Source organism: Danio rerio, chromosome 2 (genome assembly GCF_052040795.2).
Source record: "Danio rerio strain M-AB ecotype USA chromosome 2, GRCz13ab, whole genome shotgun sequence".
Classification (NCBI taxonomy): domain Eukaryota; kingdom Metazoa; phylum Chordata; class Actinopteri; order Cypriniformes; family Danionidae; genus Danio; species Danio rerio.
In genome coordinates, this window is record NC_141022.1 from 11,252,294 (window position 1) to 11,274,217 (window position 21,924).

The 21,924-nt window shown below is 36.2% G+C and overlaps 1 protein-coding gene across 5 annotated transcripts in view; it reads right to left on the minus strand.

The window, feature by feature from the left end:
* Positions 1 to 21,924, minus strand: part of ccdc18 (coiled-coil domain containing 18) — an 85,703-nt gene that overhangs the window by 52,812 nt on the left and 10,967 nt on the right. For all 5 annotated transcript variants that reach the window (XR_015477866.1, NM_001365136.1, XM_087239791.1 and 2 more), the window contains 11 exon segments: positions 21,525 to 21,653; positions 21,271 to 21,367; positions 16,732 to 16,853; positions 13,609 to 13,897; positions 9,293 to 9,380; positions 8,976 to 9,196; positions 4,410 to 4,520; positions 4,181 to 4,312; positions 3,808 to 3,942; positions 557 to 634; positions 69 to 185 (listed from right to left, as the gene is read on the minus strand). Coding sequence is in view for 4 of the 5 variants with exons in the window: in NM_001365136.1 (NP_001352065.1) it covers positions 69 to 185; positions 557 to 634; positions 3,808 to 3,942; positions 4,181 to 4,312; positions 4,410 to 4,520; positions 8,976 to 9,196; positions 9,293 to 9,380; positions 13,609 to 13,897; positions 16,732 to 16,853; positions 21,271 to 21,367; positions 21,525 to 21,653 (1,519 nt within the window). In the remaining variant the exon portion in view is untranslated.

The window sequence follows — 21,924 nt, forward strand, 5'->3', positions numbered from 1 at the left end:
CATCAGGGGTCATTTAGTGTCATTCAAATAATGTTCGACCAGGAGGACAGGAAGAGGAAGTGACTGACCTCACTGCTCTTCACCTCCAGCTGTTTCTCATGATGTTTCTTAATCTCCTCCATCTGTTGAAGATAAACACTCAGCTCCTCTTTGCAGGAAGACAGTTCAGACTGCAGGCTCCTCAACTATAAGGATCAACATAGAAATGACCATCGTGATTTACCTAAACCTACTATGAAGAAATGAATCTCTTGATTATAAGATTTGTCTGATAAAAATAAGAACAGAAAGCTAATCATCTGCTAAAGCACTTGGCTGGGCACAAATAGTAGGTCCCAAAGCTTGCATACTCTTCTGCTTCACCCTCAAATGCATGTACTTTTTCTTCATAAGAAAGTACATTCTTTTAGGAGCTGTGTTTGGACAAATTAAATTAAAATTGGACAAATTTGGGGTATTAAAAGTCAAGACCCACAACTTTAGAAAAAGCAGTGTAAAAACAAACACCCTGCTATTATCATCATAACACAGAGGAAAAGAAGCAAGTCAGTCTCACCTTTGAAGCAGAGTCAGCAGCTTGTTCTTCCACATTTCTAAGTGTTTCTTCGCTGCATTTAGATTTTGCTTCAAAATCCTGTCCAAAGAACAGAGACAGATTCAGCAGCTCTACACAAACTTCATGTCTTTCAGAGTCCAAAAGTATGAAATTAGTGAAAACACTAAAATTTAACCTCTTGTAAATTACATTGGAATATGATGTGATCATCTTTTTCTAAAGTAAATATAATCTGAAATCGGAAAATAGCCCAAGAAGGATCTCTAATGTAAGCAAACACATTTGTTCAACGTTATTTACATGTGGAACTTTGTTAAAAAAAAAAAAAAAAAAAAAAAAAACTAAACTCTTCACTAGTGAGGAAACAGATCTGCTCATGTGCCAAGTTGAAGTGAGCAGACCATCTACAGAACAAGCTGAATTCCATCAGAGCCCACTGAAATGAGGAAAAGGTGGAAGGAGGTAGCAGTTTTATGTAGAAAATAACAATCTTTTACAATTTAATCCTTTAATTTTTTATATTTAAAGATATTTGTGTGCTGCTGTGAATCCTTATGTGTGTAATAAGCACTGTGTATGAGTGTTTTGGACCTACCTATCATTTCCGCTCTCTTTAAATAACCAAAAACTTTAGACCAGCCTTTAGTTGATCAGTGTTGCGGCCTATTTAAGTTGCCTCAAAATAGCAACCTGTCACCAATGCGCCTTAAAGCCATAGTTCACTCCAAAATGAAAATTGACTCACTATTTATTCACCCTCAACTCATTATAAAGCTTTAAGAGTTTCTTTCTTCTACAGCAGTGGCTCCAAACCTTTTTTTGGTTGAGAACCCCTTTTCCCCCAGAAAATATTGTAAGGCCCCCCTCCAGTAAGGATGACAAGTAAGGATGCAGTAAGGATGACAAAAAAATGCACTTTGGCTGGGTCAGGGACACTTTGCTTCGAGAAAAAGAAATAAAACCCTAGTTCAGGTAACTATCTTGCGATTTCTTGCATTTCGTGTTGCATTTCCAGTATTGCTGGTCCTGCGGGTCCTTGGGTCATTATTATTAGCTACTGAAGCTAAATCAGTCAGACTCGGTTGTTTTTGTGGAGGACAAATGACAGATTTTTTCATTTTTTGGTCAGCCAAGGGATAAAACGAACTAAGAAAAAATGATTATCCTACTAATTGTCCACTGCTAAAAAACTTTTAAAATATGATGCGACCCCGCATGGAGCTTGCTGAGGCCCCCTTGTGGGCCGGGACCCCCCTGTTGGGGACAGCTTTTCTACTGAACACTAAAAAAGATATTTAGAAGAAGTCTGAATATCTGCATCCATTGACATCCATAGTAGGTAAAACAAACACTATAGAAGTCAATGGTTACAGGTTTTCTGTTTTCTTCTAAATATCTTTTTTGTGTTTAACAGAAGAACGAAATTATGACAGAATTCTTATTTTTGGGTGAACTTTCCCTATAACCAGAGATGGGTAGTAACAAATTACACTTACTTCATTACATTTACTTGAGTAAAATTGTTGGGTAACAAACACTTTCTGAGTACATTTAAAGCTGTGTACTTTTATTCTTATTCAAGTAAATTATTAGAGAAAAATCCTTACTCCTACTTCACTACATTTGGTGGCGGTCCTCCGTTACCATCAAATGATAATAAAAATGATTCATATGACTCGTTTGCAATTATTGCAAGGTGCCGCAATGGAGAGGCTGTGTCGCGAGAGGTTGCTGTAAAGACGCGTCTCCCGCTTTCTGTTATGCGCCTGCCTATGTTGGAGTGATGGCTGACGTCGAGAAAGACGTGTGGGTTTATACTGCGGTCACGCCATGGCAATCTGCAGTTTAAAGAAGGATGGCCACGCTGTCTGTGTAGGAAGTTTATCAGACCAGGTCACCCGTGGCCTCAAGTTCAGTCTATGTTTTCACTCCACGATGTCAACAAGAATAGTTTGATAATGCAATCCTTGCTGTAAATCGAACCGACATTGCAACATACACATGATTTACAGCTCTATCCTAAAAAATAAAAAAAACACATCCTACTGGTAAGCATCAATATTATCCAAATTTGAACCTTGTTACTGATAACTATGGGTCAACTAAAGAAACTGCTGTATAATGGAATAACTGATTACCTGTTATATAAAACATTTAAACACTATTTTTATGTTAAAAAAAGTGTTATATTCGTAATGGTTATTAGTGTGTAAATGACTTGATGTATGACTTCATATATATATAAAGTCAGAATTATTAGCCCCCCTGTATATTCTCCCCAATTTCTGTTTAACAAAAAGATTTTATCAACACATTTCTACATTTAATATAATATTATAATATTTAACAACTGTTTTCTTTTATGTTATGCCATAATGAGAGCACATAATATTTGACTAGATCTTTTCAAGATACTTGTATGTCGCTTAAAGTGACATTAAAAGCTTAACTAGGTTAATTCGGTAAGTTAGGGTAATTAGGCACCTTAAATATGGTTTTAAAAACATTAAAAACTACTATTGTTTAAGTCGATATAAAACAAGTAAGACTTTTACCAAAAGAAAATAATATTATAGGAAATACTGTGAAGAATTTCTTGCTCTGGTAAACATAATTTGGGAAAAAAAAATTCACAGTAGGGCGAATTATTTTGACTTCAGCTGTATATAATGAAAAGTAATTAGTAACTATTTACTTGAGTAATTTTTTCATCAAATACTTTTTTACTCTACCTCGAGTAACTTTTACGATTGTTACTTTTACTTGAGTAAAATATTCAGCAAGTATTTGTACTTTTACTTGAGTATTAATTTTGAATATTCTACCCACCTCTGCCTATAACTTAATTTAAACAATGTGGCGCAGGACATGAAAATCCTACCCATGTCAGGCTGATTTTATAAAAAAAAAAAAAACTTGCATCACACCTGCCGCCACATTGCACAAGGTGTATTCAATTCAATTTAATTAATCTTTATTTTCTAAAGCGCTTTTACGATATAGATTGTGTCAAAGCAGCTTAACATAAAAGTTTTAGCAAATCGAAACTGTGTCAGTTCAGTTTTCAGAGTTGACGTTCAGTTTAGTTCAGTTCAGTGTGTGGTTTAACTGAAATTTTTAGAATTTTGTCTAAGGCCCTTAAAATTGTTTGAAATCCTGAAATCTTTAGGTTTAAATGGGGAAAAATCCTATCGTCTCTAAATTTTGAAGATCTCTATATGGATGTTTATATATGAAGCATGTGATCTGACCTCAGTGAGCCGATCTATAAAGCTCTGCAAAAGGGTTGCTCTCTGCTGTGCCTCCTGCTTCTCTCGGTGAACATCAGTCAAGTTTTGTTCAAGCTCCTCGATTTCAGTCTGTTTCTGAGCCAGAGACAACTGCAACTGAAACACACACACGCACACACTTTTTCATTACTTTCACTGGATTTTGAGAACATTTTGAGTGCAATATACATTTACATTTAGTCACTTAGCAGACGCTTTTTTCCAAAGCGACTTACAAATGAGGACAAGGAAGCAATTTACACAACTATAAGAGCTACAAAGAATAAGTGCTGTAGGCATAGGCATATAATATAATATTATATATAATTAATATAATAAATAAATGCACACGTACCACCTCTTTTTCGTCCTCCAGTTCTTTGTATTTGTGTGACTGCGCCAACTTGACTTTGTCAACAGTCTGCTGATATTCCCTCTGTTTCTTGTTCAAGACTGACTGATAGTGCTGAATGCTGCTGGTCTTCTCCTGATTAAACCAAGAGAACAGTATCATTCAGATACAGAGAGCTGGATAAATCTGTAGTTTGATTTTGAAATGTCTTAAGTGTGATATTGTGTGTTACCAGAAGGTCTTGTTCAAGTTGTCCTGTTTTCATTACAGCCTGTGAATAAGCAGAGCTCTTCTCCTGCAGCTGTTTCTCTAGGACGGCTACACGCAAATTCTTCTTTTTCAGCTAATAAACACAACTTCTGGTTAATTAATATACTTCTGCCATGTTTAAAACAAAGGGCAACTATAGTGAAATACTTGAAAGGTACACAAACAATCAAAGGTATGGTCGGGAGGTATTTTTAAAAATGTTTTTAATAAATCTTCTTAGCTCACCTTAGCTCATTGCATTTATTTAAATGCAGCTAAAATATAGTAAAGACTTAGACTGTGAAATAGAATTGTGCAAAAGAAATGTTGCATTTTTTTATGCAGAAAAAATATTGACATCTTTGATGAATTTATTGTAGGTTTTAAAATAAAAATATACATTTCTTTTCATAAAAAATTAAGATGCTCAAATTAATTTGCTCATATTTGATTAATATTTAAGTATTTAAATATGCGTGGTTATTAGCATAAAGATTTTAGCATTATTATTGAAATGTTCTATTACATTAAATACAATAAAATACTAAAATATTGATGTTACATTCTATGATATAAATTATTGATTTAAAACATTTATTACATGATCAAATTGAAGTAACAGGCAAAGATCATATCACATTACTGTATCACTGACACACTACTGCAATTTCTCTGATAATACCAATATATAGATTTGTTTTAAACATAATTTAACATTATAAAGTTTTAGTAATTGTGTTATGTCCATATAATTTGTGTACGTATTTTGTTCATTTAGTATAGTAAATGTAAATGACAATCCTAAACCAAAAATAAATGTTATGTATTTATTTATGCATACATTGATTTATTTTTGGCAGTGTTGCAGTAGGCTGGTTCGAGCCTCAGCTGGATCAGTTGGCGTTTCTGTGTGGAGTTTGCATGTTCTACCCTGCGTTTGCCTGGGTTTCCTCCGGGTGCTTTGGTTTCCCCCACAGTCCAAAAAACATGCGGTACAAGTGAATTGGGTAGGCTTAAATTGACCGTAGTGTATGAGTGTGAATGAGTGTGTATGGATGTTTCCCAGAGATGGGTTGCAGCTGGAAGGGCATCCGCTGTGTAAAACATGTGCTGGATAAGTTGGCGGGTCATTCCGCTGTGGAAACCCCGTATTAATAAAGGGACCGAGCATATTTTTCAATTTTAAAAGTAGCAGATGCAAGTACATACATTTAATTTATTCCTATTTAATTAATATGTAACTATTTAAAGGCTTTTTTAGCATAAAACCTACAGCACAATTATTGTATGTGAATTTAAATGTTCTATATGCAATAAAATATTCAAATAGCAAATATTATATTCAAATATGATTATATTCTATGGTGAAAATTATTGACTAAAACATTTATTACATGATCGAATTGAAATAAAAGGCAAACATTATGTCACATTACTATATTATTGACATGCAGTGCATCCGGAAAGTATTCATAGCGCTTCACTTTTTCCAAATTATTTTATCTTACAGCTTTATTGCAAAATTTAATAAATTCATTTATTTCCTCAAAATTCTACACACAATACCCCATATTGACAATGTAAAAAATATATGTATTTTTAAATTGTTGCAAATTTATTAAAAAAAAAAAAAATGAAAAAAAAAAAAATCACATGTATAGAAGTATTCACAGCCTTTGACGTGAAGACCTCTAAATTGAGCTCAGGTACATTCTGTTTCCACTAATCATTCTTGAGATGTTTCAGCAGCTTAACTGGAGTTGACCAGTCATGAATTCAGTTAATTGGACATGATTTAAAAAGGCAAACACCTGTCTATATAAGGTCCCAGGGTTGACAGTGCACAAACAAAGCATGAAGACAAAGGATTTAGCCCCTTTCACACAGTGATACCGGTAAATATCTGGAAAATTTCCGGTAGACTTTACCGGTATTTTCAAAAAAGCGCTGTTCACACAGGCTAGGACGTTACGGAATTTTTCCAGAAAAGACCGTTCACACATTCATTCCAAAATACCGGTAAATTGTGACATCATTCACCACAAATGAGCTTTAAACGGCTGCGCTTGTATTTGTAAACATTTGACTACATCACAAACTCTGTGGATGATCAGTATTGTGAACAACTTCGATGAAAACATATGGAGGATCACTTTCGCATGTCGAGATGTTCATAATATGTGCGTGTGCTGGCGCTCACAGGCACACGCAAAGCTTGAAGGTAAACCAACAGCGTCTTATCATAAGCATCTAATCGATGATTATTTACACAGTTGGCATTAAGAAGAACATATAAACGTTATCTGGGAAAATATTCAAAGGTTTTTCTCACAAACCGCGCGGACGTGAATGTGTCTGACTGTTCTGATTGGCTAAAGGAGACGTCTCACGTCAGCACGTTCTAGACGTGCACGTGCTCTTTCCGGCAATCTTCCTTCTGCATTCACACAGCGCAGCATTCTGGAAAATTACCGGTAATGTTACAACTTCTCTTTCTGGAAAATAGCCAGAACAAATTTACCGGTATTTTCGAAAAGGGCCTATTCACACATACAACCTTTCCCGAAAATTGCCGGTAATTTTCCGGAAAGGTCTGTATGTGTGAAAGGGGCTATTGTCTGTAGACCTCCGAGACAGGATTGTCTCGAGGCACAAGGCTGGGGAAGGTTACAGAAACATTTCTGCTGCTCTGAAATGAGCACAGTGGCCTCCTTCATCCATAGATAGAAGATGTTTGGAACCACCAGGACTGTTTCTAGAGCTGGCCGGCCATCTAAACTGAGTGATCAGGGAAGAAAAGCCTTGGTCAGGGAAGTGATCAATAACCCAAAGGTCACTCTGTCTGAGCTCCAGCATTCTTCTGTGGAGAGAGGAAAAACTGTTGTGCGTCTGTTGACAAACAATAACCATATGCCGAGCGAGACGCATACTTCCTGTTTATACTAGAACGCGCATGCCCAGAGAGCGTGAATGGTCACGTGATATACGTTTTTGGTCGTGTGGTGTGGACGGATATGTGTTCAGAAACGCTAGTTGAAATGCTAGTAAGGATGCGGATCGTTTTTGATCTAAAACTCTATTTTAAAACTAAAACGCACTAGTGTAACCGGGGCCTTAGTTAGGGAGGTGATTAATAACCCAATGGTCACTCTGTCTAAGCTCCAGCATTCTTTTGTGGAGAGAGGAGAACCTTACAGAAGGACAATCATCTGTGCAGCGATCAACTAATCAGGCTAAGAGTGGCCAGAAAGAAGCCACGCCCTGCCTGGAATTTGCCAAAAGGCAAGACCATCAGAAACATAAGAAACAAAACTCTCTGGTCTGATGAGACTAAAATTGAACTGTTTGGAGTGAATGCCCGGCGTTACGTTTGGAGAAAACCAGGCTCTGCTCATCACCAGGCTAATACCATCCCTACAGTAAAGGGTGATGGCAGTATCATGCTGTGGGAATGATTTTTAGCAACAGTAACGGAAAGACTAGTCAGAATAGAGGGCAAGATGAATGCAGCAATGTTCAGAATGAAAACCTCAGAGTGCTCTTGACCTCAAACTGGGGCAGGACAATGACTCAAAGCACACCACCAAAATATAAATGGAGTGGCTCTACAACAACTCAGTGAATGTCCTTGAGTGGCCCAGCCAGAGTCCAGACCTAAATCCTATTGAACATCTCTGTAGAGATCTGAAAATGGCTGTAAACCGTCGCTTTCCATCCAACCTGATGGAGCTGGAGACGTACTGCAAAGAGGATTTGGCAAAAATTCCCAAAGACAGGTGTAACAAGCTTGCGGCATCATACTCAAAAAGACTTAATTGTAAGATGCCCTCAACAAAGTATTGAGCAAAGGCTGTGAATACTTACAGTATGTACATGTAATTTTTCAGGTAATAAATGTATTTATTTTTAATAAATTTGCAACAATTTCAAAATATCTTTTGCACATTGTCATTATGGGGTGTTGTGTGTAGAATTTTGAGTAAACAAATGAATTTAATTAATTTTGGAATAAGGCTGTAACATAAACAAATGGGGAAAAGTGAAGCGCTATGAATACTTTCCGCATTCACTGTATTATTGCAGTTTCTGCAATAATAATGATAGTAACCACTTTAGTAGTATTATTACATTTTTACAATTGCATATGTCTAAATATTATTTATACATTTTAGTAGATTTGTAGTTCATTTAGTATTATAAATGACACTTTTTGTATTTATTTATAGCTAAAATTGTAATTTGACCATAAATAATATTGTTAACAATAATAATCATGCAAAACAATCATATGCATTCACATGTAATTATGATGCAATGCAAACTGCATTTTATTTTCATACGTTCGCGTTTTTCTACTTTGATGCAGCTATGCATTTTTATTCAAGTCTTACATGTTTCTATAAGTATCAAACCCACATCTTAGCATAATAGTTCTTGATTAACTTGGAGCCCTAAATGCAAGTTCTTACTTGACAAACAGATGTTTTTTCTTGGCAGCCAAAATTCAAATGCCATTGTGCAGGAAACATTGCAGTGATGGGACGCTCACCTCTTTCTCCAAGGCAGTGGCCTGTGTAGCCTTTTCCAGGAGCTGGTTGTGGAGCTGATGGTAGTGAGAAGCTCTCTCAGTGATGGAGTTCTGCAGAGAGGAGATCTCTTCCTGGGCTCTGCTCAGTCTCTCCTGCAGGCTCTGAGCAGCGCTGACCTGACGGCTCTTCTCCTTCTCAACCATCTGAAGAACCGCCAGAAGCTTCTGATAGCGCTCACCTACTGTATGTGAACAGGGCAACAGGTTCAAGTAATGTTTTGTCCAGTAAAGCAGAAAAGTGGAAGTGTCAGTCTAAGTTAGATGAATTAGATGCTCACCAGGTTTGTGTCTGAGAGATTCAGTGGTGTTTGTGTAAGAAAGTGCAGGCAGCAAACAAGGGTTCACACACAGCACACCCTCCCGATTCTGAAACAACAGTCATTCCAAAATAGCATTGTGATTATTTTGCTAGCGCACATTCATTTTCTTTTCGGCTTAGTCCCTTTATTAATCAGGAGTCGCCACAGCGGAATAACCGACAAGGTGCCAACTTATCCAGCATATGTTTTTTATGCAGCGGATGCCCTCTCAGTTGCAACCCATCACTGGCAAACACCTATTCACACTCAATCACACACATGCACCCGGAGGAAACCCACATGAACACGGGGAGAACATGCAAACTCCACACAGAAATGCTAACTGAGCCCTCGACCTTCTTGCTGTGTGATGTTGCTAGCGCACATTGCTATTAAATTGTTTATAAACAGTGAAAGAATTAATCAAGTTCGTAAAGTTATAATTGATAAAAAAAAAAAAAATTCTAAAAGGAGTTTTACAAAAAAAACATTTGACTGCCTAATTGTCAACTACTAGGCTATAACATTTTAAATATTGTATCGCATATCAAATTATTCATTGCTATTTTTTTATTATTAATATTCGATTGCATATTGCATTTTTCTTTAATATCACACACAACTAAGTTAGGGAACAAATATATCCAGGAGGTTGTTATCACAAAACTGGTCTGTTAAGACTAAAGGGCCTTAGGGCGTACCCACACTATGTACAGTTGCCTTGAACCGGGGGGATGAGCACGCTTGTCCCCCCTCCCGTCCTCCCGACGGCCCGCACTCACATTAAATTCGGGCCTGGGCACTCCTACATCATCGATGATGCGCAGTTAAATATTTTGCCGAACAGATCAGCCACTTTTGACGCTCATAAACAATTATAAAGCCCTCGTGCTGCAGAAATGAGGAGGTTTGCTGAAGGTGCAGCTGTGGTGCAGAGAGGGGTTTGCGTCTTTGATAAACTACGGCAGTTTGTGTTCATTGAACTGTAAGAATGCTTTAAAAAAACATAAGAAACAGTCCCTTAAAAGTCATGTCTCACTTTCAGTTTCTGGCTTAGGCGCCTTTTGGAATCACAAAACAAGCATACCGCGCCAAAGCCCAAGTAAACCGCGCTCGGGCACAACTCTTCCAACCGGGCCAGGGCCAGCCAAGTGAACCATGCCTGAGCACGATTCAGAACACTCACACTTCTCAAACGATCCGGGAAACGGGCCTGTGCATGTTTCGGATAGCATAGTGCGAGTATGATTGATTTCCATTTATATGCATGCAAATGTGGCAGACCGAAAACATAATCTGGTGCGACAAGTTTCGCATGTTTCAGTGTTAGAAAGTCTGTTTGGTGAACTCTGACCTGCGATTTAATCAAAATGTGACCCTTCTACAGAGATTTCAAATAAGGAGAAATCATTTGTTTTATCTGTGTCACATGATCTTGTTTTAGCCTGCCCCTTTTTCCAGCGCCGTACAACAGAACTTCACATTCTCAAACTCTAGTGTGACAGCAGCTTTATTCTACAAAAACAACTGTCCTGGATGTACTTTATCCTGCTTATTACATGGCTACTTGCCACAAAACGTAAAATTTGACAAGAACATTGTTCTGAGCCTGAGTTCTCAAGCAGACACATATAAATGTAAGTATATAGGTGTGAATGTATTCACTGACAGTGATTCATTTCCCGGATGAGCTGATGCTTATCAGCTGTTGTTATGTAGGATTATTACACAGCTGTCTGAAACACTTGATTTTATTTAGTCAGATGAAACGTACCAAGGTATGTTATTCTGAAATAGCAACCACTAAAAAACACACAGGCTCATCCAGAAACTTTTAATCAACTTGAGCTTATGTAAATAAGTTAAAATCCATAAACTTATGGTCTGTTTCCACTGAGCTTTTATGGCCGTTTCCACTATCAAAAGGCAAACCGTACCGTACCACTTTTTCGACACCCTTTCGAAAGGGTACCAAACACGAGAAAGGGTACCAAAAGGCAGAGCTAGATGCGCAGATGAACGCTATTTGTTTACAGAGATTTGTCATTCGCTTACCCAACATGCCAGAATGAAAACAAGAGTCGCCATGTTTAAAATACACAGCCGAGAGATTACAGCGTAATTATATATACATATAATAATGAGCCATGGTTGACCCGGGCTCAAACAAACTGCGTTGTCATCTTGATGAATAGCCACAATGCCAAAAAGAATAGCAGATTTACCCTGTGCCCCTTTTTTACGAGCCAGTCTGATGCGCGAGCTGTTTAGCTTTCTTGCTTGCACTTGCCGCGTGTCTATATCTAAAATAACAAACTTCTTGAGCTGATAATAATAACATGCGGTTGATTATTGACGTGCTTTTGAAACCCGATCCTGTCAGAAACTGACAAACTCGAGAGTGAAGCGCGAGAAAACAAAGGAGAAGCCGGAAAAAGGAGCACGTTTGCTGAAAAAATAAAGTGAACAAACTGCCTTGTTTAACTATTATCATAGTCTTTTGGATTATTTTGAACTCAGAATAATGGAATTACTAACAGAGGCTACATGTGCTGCTGGTCACAGATGAGAGGTTTGCACTGACTGTGGGCTATATTTTGTGTTGTTTTTGAACCTAAATGTCTACTGTGTGTAGTTCTTCTGTAGATGGTAACACATCGGAGACTGTAAGGGGCTGTATGAGTTCATAGATGTTGCATTTATTTATTTTATATAATTGCAGATGTTATTGATCTGCAGTTGTAATCAAATCATGTTCACAGAAAAGTTAGTGTTATGTGTATAAAGCACCTGTTTTGCGAGAAGTGCTTCTCATGTGATATGCAAGCGACCCGTACAGCTTTACTGTAGACATTTTCTCGAAAATTACATCGACTGAAACTTTCTGTTGTACACCACACCCACCAAAAGGGTACCCTTGGTAATGGAAACGCAAGCCTGATAAAGGTGACCAGTACTGACCCAAACCATACTGTACTAGTCAGTGGAAACAAGCCATTATATCCACATACTTGGGTGTCTGTTTGTCTATCATCTCAAGGGGTTTTGACTGTTTGGAGCAATCTTGTGACTGAATGACTAAACCATAGGTTATTATTTACTTTATCCAGCCAGTTTTGCTTTTGTCAGCTTCGTGTTTTTGACTGTTTGCTGCCATCTTTTGATGGAATGACTAAACCATAGGTTATTATATGCTTCATCCAGCCAGTTTCGCTTCTGTCAGCTTCATGTTTTTGACGCCATTATATGACTGAAAATTTGCACAAGTTAGTGTATAATCCATCAGCTGTTTTTGTTTGTGTCAGCTTTGCATTTAGTTAGAGAATAATCTATCATGGCTCTGAGCAATGTTTTGTGTTTGATTTTTACGTTTTGTGGCAAGTGTAATAAAGTACATACAGGATGTATTTTCCAACAGAATTAACCTTCAATCTTATACAACAGCCCTGTGATAACAACCTCCAGGATATTCTTTATCCTTAACATAACACACATTGGAACGTCGCAGCTGACCCATCAGAATTGTCTATTTTAGGGTGCTTTCACACCTTTGTATCGATTCAGTTGTTCCGAAACAGAGATTACAATTGTTACATTGTTGCTCTTTGCTCTCGGAGCGGTTCGCTTTCACACTGCAAAGTTTCTAATCGGACCAAAAGAGCTAAAACAAGTCACGTGCGAGTAAACTCTCCTCACATTGGTCAAAGTGTCAGGGTTTATTTTGCAGCGTCCCGCTCAGCTGTCAGGAGAGGTGGTGGTTTGGTGGTGATTGACAGGGTGCGCACGCGCGACTTGTCTGAGGAGAGACGCGGTGGGGAGGGGTGAGAAGTGTGCGCGACGATGCCTATTTGAGGACCGGGAGGGAGACGCGAGATTACCGGGAGACCATCACTCATTTGCGGGCATCCGGAGACTCGCGAAACTTGCCACCCTACTCATAATTCTCTCTTCATATAGCCATAAGCCTATTACATATCCATAAAACACTGTGATATAACCCCGCTCGGATCGGATCGCTTTTTCACTGCAATCGAACCGCTCCAGGGTTCGTTTCAATCGAGCCAAGACCACCTCATTCAAGCGATCTCGGATCGATTACTTTGGCGCGGAACAGAGCGCGATTGCCCTGTTCACATATGCCAAACGAACCGCGCTAACTGGGCAAACGAGATACGTTCCGAAACAAAAGTGTAGGTGTGAAAGCACCCTTAGACAGCTGTGTAATAATATTCAATATATAATGCAGGCAGCAGAACAGCAGCACAAGTGTATCTAAAAGAATCAAACTGCAGCACCTCTCTCAGATGTAGCAAGTCCAGGACAGACTCCAGGCTGGTCAGCTCGGCTCTGTCCTGCTCTCTCTCTCTGTGGGCTTGAGCGACTCTCTGCTCCTGACAGGCTGTGAGCAGCCGCAGGTCTTCATTCTCCCTCCTCAGGCCTGCTGTGTCCTGCAGCTGAGCCTCCTTCTCCGCCAGCTCCTTCTGCAGCTGTTTTATTTGATCTGAGAACTGCTGGAGCTGAGACTGCATCTGCACATGCTCAGTGGAGAGAGACTCAGAGCGACTGACAGCCTCTTTCAGCTCACTGACCAGAGAACAGAAAAAGCGACATTAGTTTACCTTTTACAAACAGCGTGGAAGTTAATAAGCTGGTGTAGTGATGAACATTTATAGGCAGTCCCATTAAAGGAAAATCAGCTAGTTGTTTTCAGATATATTAAGCAGGTTTTGTAAATATATTTTGATATATTGAGTAAATGTTATAACTTGTGTGATTCTTTTTATTAATAAATCATAACAATGCATCATTATTTTGGAATTATTGATGACAGTAGGGAACAAAATAAATCTAAATATATTATCTGAAAAACATTTATAATATTTAACCACTTTAAAAATAGTTTTACACCAGGAAAGAGTAAATGACGTGTTCTTTTTTGCAGTGTATATATTTTCTCATATGCATCTACATAAGTGTAATCTTAATTATATTTTTTAAGTTTTTATTAAAATATAAACAAACATTTATATAGTTGCAAATTACTTGTTTTTTTAAAATGAATGCAGTCCTTTGAATTTTTTATTCATAAAAGAATCAAAGAAAATATTTTCAACATTGCTAAGATAACAACAATTTACAGTGATTATTAAAATTATATTACTATAAATATAATAAACTGTTCATATACTGTCATATTTGTAGAGTTTTTAATAAAAACAAAATCAAAAAACATTAAAAACTAATTTTGTTGAGTTTTACAATATTGTGAATTTAATCCTAGCAGAGGTCATTGGGCATGCTTGCTAAACAAGAAGCATCTCAAACAATATTTGATGATGATCCAGTCTCATATTTGAAAATGTCAAGTTTTAAATAATGTCTAGAATCTGTGTATGCAACAAATATTTTTTTCTTGCTCACGAGAAGGCTTTATTTAATTAAAGGAAGGACGAAATCTTAAAATTAAATGTGGACAATACAACATCCACCAGCAGGGGTCACTCATACTTCATTACTAATAAATTACAGAGCCAAAACTCTTTTTAAATGTTTGTAATAATAAAAGGGACAAAACTGTGTGTAGGTATAGTGTGTCCAGTCATGTTGGTATGTGGGCCATTCTTCAAATATGGGCAAGTTTAGCCTTGTGAAGTCAAGAAAAAAAACTTGTTCAAAATTAACGTAAAAGCCTCATAAGTTTAAACAATTTGTCTAGTTTTAAGATCTGTAAGATGACAAGCTTAGATGAGAAGAGAAACATTCTTTCCATCGTGAACTGAACAAATGTCAATTCCACCACATCTCAATATACAGCTTTTATTTCAAAATAAAATTATTTAATTATTTATTAATTATTTAAATTATTATTTTATAAAATTATGACAGTCAAACATTGTCTAAGATCATTTTTGTATCTAGTTTAACCGATCTTTCCACAGTTTATATAACAATCATACATTTGTCAATGAAATAATTTAGCTGTATGCTGAATTGTACACCTGTCACACTCTAAAATTTAATATTAATTTGGTTAAGAGTTAATTACAAAATAAATAAACTGAATTTGTATATTAAATAAAGCATGAACTAATACATTGTGAATACACTCATAGGGCCCTATCATACACCCGGCGCAGTGTGGCGCAAGGCGTGACGCAGTAGTCTTTTGGTAGTTTAAGCTTGGCGCAAGAGTCGTTTTGAGGCCTTGCGCTACGCTGTTTAAATAGCAAATGCATTAGCGCTCATTTTTGCACCCATAGGCGTTCTGGTCTAAAAAGGGAGGCGTTCTGAGGCGGACCGCTGGCGCGTTGCTATTTTGAGAAACTATAATAGATTTTTCATTAGACCAAAACTAACCCGGTCTAAACTCCAGCGCAGAGTTGCGCCTCGCTTACGCACTGCTTAATACACACAAGAGAGCAATAGGCAAATATCTTTACATATGAAAAAATGTAAATATTAAGGATATATATATATAGGATATAATAAGAATAGATATAGGATATAAATATAAAGGATTAAAATATTACAAAACATATTATTTTCTAGCCTACATAAATATGAAAAACCACTGCTTTTATGTCTTCTTCTCGGGAGGCTTTTTCAGTTCATTCATAACAATTTGCTTTTTGTATAATGGTATTATTATTAGCAGTATTATTTATTATATCCATATGTATACTTGTTTTATTAAAAACAAGCTTAGATGCCCCAAGGTAAAAGTTCAAAAACAGTGCAAAGTTAAATGTACGTGTGTGTGTGTGTGTGTGTGTGTGTACTGTGAACTTTGTAACGGCATTTGTGAATATGAATGATGGCTTGAATAAACTCCACCTCAAATACTTCAAATAACCTTACTTGTTTTGTTTTTTTTTTAACTCAGAAACTGTATCTCTGCTTCATCAGTGTCTGTCTCTGTCACTGACTATGCTGTTTATCTGAGGTGACAGCAGGAAAAACAAACATGCATATGGGAACAGTGGACGGTGAGCTCCAGCTCATTTGCATTTAAATAAAGCACAGGCTACAAAAATAGCTACAACTTCCTCTCACCCTAAAATTGCCATTTTCTGCAGGGTATAATAAATTACCTGGGTATTTTGAGATGGAACTTTACAGACACACTCTGGAAACACCAAAAACTTATCTTACATCTTGTAAAAGGGGTGAAATAGGAACCCTTTAATACTAAAGGTGATTTCTAAGGGTGTTATTTAGCAAAACATAAACATAAATGCTTACATTATTCAGCAATACACATATGTGTTCAGAGAAGCAGATATAACCATGTGTTGTTGTCAAATAAAGCATGGCTACCAATCACAATAAGAATCTTTTTTTATAAACTGACATTTATTTTAAATAGCATTGATAAATAATCTTTATAACCCACATCAGTATACAGAATCCTCTCTTACCAGATGTTGTGCCGTAGATTTTCCTTCTCGCTCTCCAGCGCTGTACACTTCCTCTCCAGCTCTGCTCTCTCTCGGTCACACTCCATCAGACTGATCTTCAGCTGATCTTCACTCTCTAACACCTAAATCACATGCAGGACATGAATGACACACACAACAGAATCAGCAGAAGCAATATGTCAGAAGATGTAAGTAATTATTTCTATAAATGAGTTTACAGAGATGCTTTTTTTAATGAAAATTTGATGTTAATAAATGTAATCTTTGTTGATTATTATAATTCAAGTTACTGGTTACCATTAATTACTATGAATATATTAAAGGGATAGTTGGCGCCTACCAAAAACATCTGCCGTCACTTACTCACCCTTAACTTGTTGAAAACCTATTTGAGATTCTTTCTTCTGTTAAACACAAAATAAGGTATTTTGAAAAATGCTGACTGTTGGCACCTATTAACATTTGCTGTGTCTTTTGCCTACTATGGAAGTCTATTTATTCCAGCATTCTTTAAAGGTTTTTAAAACAATAAAATATTAGGCATTTTTCATTTTTGGGTGAACTGTGAACCCTTGAAAAAGGATTAGTCTGTGCAAGAAACAGAACATAATTTGCAACATTATTACTTCATAATTAACTCATAACCTTGGGCAAATCTGATTTGTTTTTAGCAAAATAAAACTAAATTCTTCGGTTTATTTACATACATATGCAATAATTCATTTGTATGTGCAGTTATAGTATTAAAAATCTGCCCCAAAAATTGTAATTTTGTCATTATAAATTCTCACTTCGCGAATTTCTTTCTTCTGCTAAACACCAAAAAATTATATATTTTGAAGAAAGCAGTAACCTTTGACTTCCATAGTATTTGGTTTTCCTACTATAGATGTCAATGGTTATTGGTTTCTAGCTTTCCTCAAAATATCTTCTTTTTTATTCAACAGAAGAACAAAACTCATAAAGGTTTAAAACTATACCAGGGTGAATAAATGATAAGGTCTTCTTCATTTTTAGGTAAAGTCCTGTGAAGCAAAATGATCATTCTGTGCAAGATAAATTGAAAAATGTATAATGAAAATTTCGTCTTCTTGAATTCTCCCTCCATGGGTTTCTTCTGCTGAATATCAAAACAATATATATATATATATATATATATATATATATATATATATATATATATATATATATATATATATTGTGTGTGTGTGTGTTTTTGTGTGTTTGTGTGTGTGTGTGTGTACGTGTTTTTGTGACATATCAGGACACAAATCTGTATATTGACATGGGTATGACACAGGTATTACAAAAAGGAAGTGAAATATAAGGACATTGGTGACGTCCTCATTTCTCAAAATGCTTATAAATCCTACAGAATGAGTTTAATCAGAGAGTAAAGCTGCACACAGTCTCCTGTGATGGTTGTTTTTTGGGGTGGGGTGGGGGCAATATAATATACGGTATGGACAGTATAAAATAAATGGAAACCTATGTAATGTCCCTACTTTTCACAAAAACAAACTTGTGTGTGTGTGTGTTTAAGAATTGTGGAAAGCAGTAACATTTGACTTCCATAGTATTTGGTTTTCCTACTATGAAAGTTAATGGTTACTGGTTTCTAACATTCCTCAAAATATCTTCTTTTGTGTTCAACAAAAACTTGTTTTGTGGTTTGCAAATTTAGATGTTTGGTTGAACTATCCCTTTAAAGTAGCCAATATTTAAATAAAACATGGATGTTTTGCATGATTTAAAGCTTAAAAAGTGAACAAACTAGTCTTCATGAGCTTGCACTTTTACATAAACCATAAAGTTGAGTTTCCAAAAGTACGTTTTTATTGAGTAACTTGTAGATCTCTGGTGGCTGAAGCAGTAAAATGACAGTTAATTATGTTGGCTTGAGAAAGCCAACATACTGTTATACTACTCTGTCCTTGAAAACAAACGTATCTCCTCCTAGGCCGTTCATGCCACAAGGCCCAAATGTGGTCAAAATGTGCCTTCTGCATTCAAGATTGTTGCTATATCTTCACATGCCTGTAAGACTTATCTTTTTTTTTTATATATATAAAAAATGTTAAATATTAAATTTTTATAATCCAGGCATATAAAAAAATTATACAAGCCCCAAATTTGGCCAAAAGCTGTATTAAGATGCGGTAGATTTTGTTGCTATATCTTTAAGGTTTATCAGACTTATAGTTTTCCAATAAATAATTTTTAAGCATTATTTTTCTCAAAATATGGCAAGCCATTTTTGACTTAAACTCCATATTTTTTACTGATATGGCAAGCCATTTTTGCATGTATAACCTTCACACTTATTAAGCATTGTATTTTCAAAAAATTACAGAAAATTAATTATAATGTTCATTCCCTTAGTCCCTTTATTAATCAGGGGTCGCCACAACGGAATGAACCGCCAACTTATCCAGCATTTGTTTTACACAGCGAATGCCCTTCCAGCCGCAACCCAACACCAGGAATACATAATGTTCAAGTCCAGTTTTTGACACTCATAAAGACTGTCATAGAAACATCGGGGTTGATTAAGATCACTCATATTGCCAAGAAGCTTTGATGTATCATCACTAACCTGTCAAATGTCCCCATAGCAATAAAACAGTATAACCTAGCAACCATTTAAAAATAGCAATATCTCTACATCGGAACATCGTAGGGACCTGGGCATTGGCTTGTTTGACTCATGCTAGCAAATGGGACTTCCTGTGTACTATGCATGGTAACAATGATAATGGAAGCCAAGTGCTAATAACGATTAGGTACATGCTATGAATGATTATCTAAATGCAATAACATATGCTAGAAATGCCTACTAAGTATTAGCATTTGATCAAACATGTACACAAGCATTGCCATTTAGCAACTGCTTAGCAAACACCTAACAATGCCATAAACGTTTGACTTTCTCAAGCCAACATCAAAGTTTATCAATAAACTTTAGGTTCTAGTTCCATTTTGGTATCCTAAGACTTTAAATTAAAGATAATAATAATGTTGTAAATGATATTTAGCTTTTACACACTGGTTTGTTTGGTTCACAAGACCTCAATATTTGTTTTTTTCCTTTTATAAAAGGCAATGGTTATTGGTTTCTAACATTCTTCAAAATATCTTCTGTTGTGTTTAACAGAAGAAAGAAACTTATAAAGGTTTTACAACACATCAAGGAAAATTAATGATGAGGTGTTCTTCATTTCTGGGTAAAGTCCTGTGCAGCAAAATGATCATTATGTGCAAGAAACAACATCATTAACAACATTATTACCTTAATGCATAGCTTCGGCCAAATCTGACAGTTTGTTTCATCTATATTTGCAATAATATTATTAAAAAGACAATCTACCTCAAAATTAAAATTTTCTCCCTCTACGAGTTTCTTTCTTCTGCTGAACAACAAAACAATATATATTTTGAAGAATTTGGAAAGCAGTAACCAATGACTCCCATGGTATTTAGTTTTCCCTATGGAAGTCAATGGTAACTGAACTGGTTTCTAACATTCTTCAAACCATCTTTTGTGTTCAACAGAAGGAAAAAAATTGTTGGCTGTAACCACTTGAGGTTAGGCATGGGACGAAAACCAGTTTCAAAGTTTGCCACAGTTTAAAAAAAGTCAAGGATTTAAAACCGCTAGAATTGTACTATAGATATATGAAAGGTTTTTTTATATGTTGTAAACAAATGTGAGTTTTTTTAAACTAATGAGGACAGCAGAAGTCAATGATTTATTTTAATTACTTAGCCTGACATGTTTACTCTTCCAAAATGTTTGAAATGTTTCCTAAAATAAAATCTATTGTGTTCAGTGAGGAAAAAGTTGTTTTGTACATTTGTAAAGAACTTATTTATACAATACCGTGAAACCATGATATTTTATCCAAGGTTAGCATATCGTCAGAATCGTATACCACCCCATGCCTACTTGAGGGTGAATAAACGGTAGGCAAATTTAGATGTTTGGTTAAACTATCCCTTTAAAGTAGCCAAAAACTAAATAAAACTTGGGATGTTCTGTATGTTTTTACCCATATAAAGTGAACAAACTAGTCTTCATCAGCTAGCACTTTTACATAAACCATAAAAAATTTCATTCAAGTGCTCATTTCAGCCATGCACTGGACGCACGTTCATCAGTTCTTCAGTCTAAGTTGCCAAAAGTGAGTTTTTTATTGAGTAGCTTGTAGGACTCTGGTTGCTGAGGCAGTAAAATGATGGTTAATTCCGACTTGGTTTATCCACTTCAGTAAAAAAAGATCCCTTCACTCAGGATGGCACGACTTTACATTAAAGATAATAATACTATAGTAAATTATATTTAGTTTCTTTCACACACTGATTGGTTTGGTTCCTCAATATTGTGCTTGTCATCGGCTTGCATTATGTAAATCCCAAAGACCAGTTTCTATAAAAAGCTCTTTTAATGTTTTACTGGAGGAAAAAATGAATGACCTGTTGATTAGTAAAGCAACAGCAAATGTTCATTTTAGGTTGAACTTTCTTTTTAATTATTATTACCTTTCTGAGTTTTTCTGCAACATCTTCTTTGTATTCTTTAAACGTGACCGTGAGCTTCTCTGCATTTTGAAGGGCCTGGTTTCTCTGCAGCTCCGCACTTTGAAAGAAACATTTCCCAGAATTTTAAGCTGTGTGGGTTTCAAGCATCACAAATAGACTACTTGTACTTGTGGAGGTTAATCCAGCTTAAAGTGATTATCGCTCCCATTTTGAATTAGTCTGTGAAGTTTTCATTAGCATAACTAATCTCGTACCGTTTCCCCAGACGTGTTCTGTCGGCTAGCTCGGCTTTAATGATTCTCAGCTCATCTCTCAGCTTCTCCACCAGCCTGTGACTCTGCATCAACGTCTGCTCACGTACTTCCAACCTCTGCTCTGCAGACCTGAAGAAATAAGAGCAATTCTGCTGCAGATGAAGTCAGAATTATTAGCCCCCCTGAATTATTGGCCCCTGTTTATTTTTTCCCCAATTTCTATTTAATGGAGAGTGGTTTCAACACATTTCTAAACATAATAGTTTTAATAACTTATTTCAAATAACTGACTTATTTTACCTTTGCCATGATGACAGTAAATTATTTGACTTGATATTTTTCAAGACACTTCTATACAGCTTAAAGTGACATTTGAAGGCTTAACTAGGTTAATTAGGTT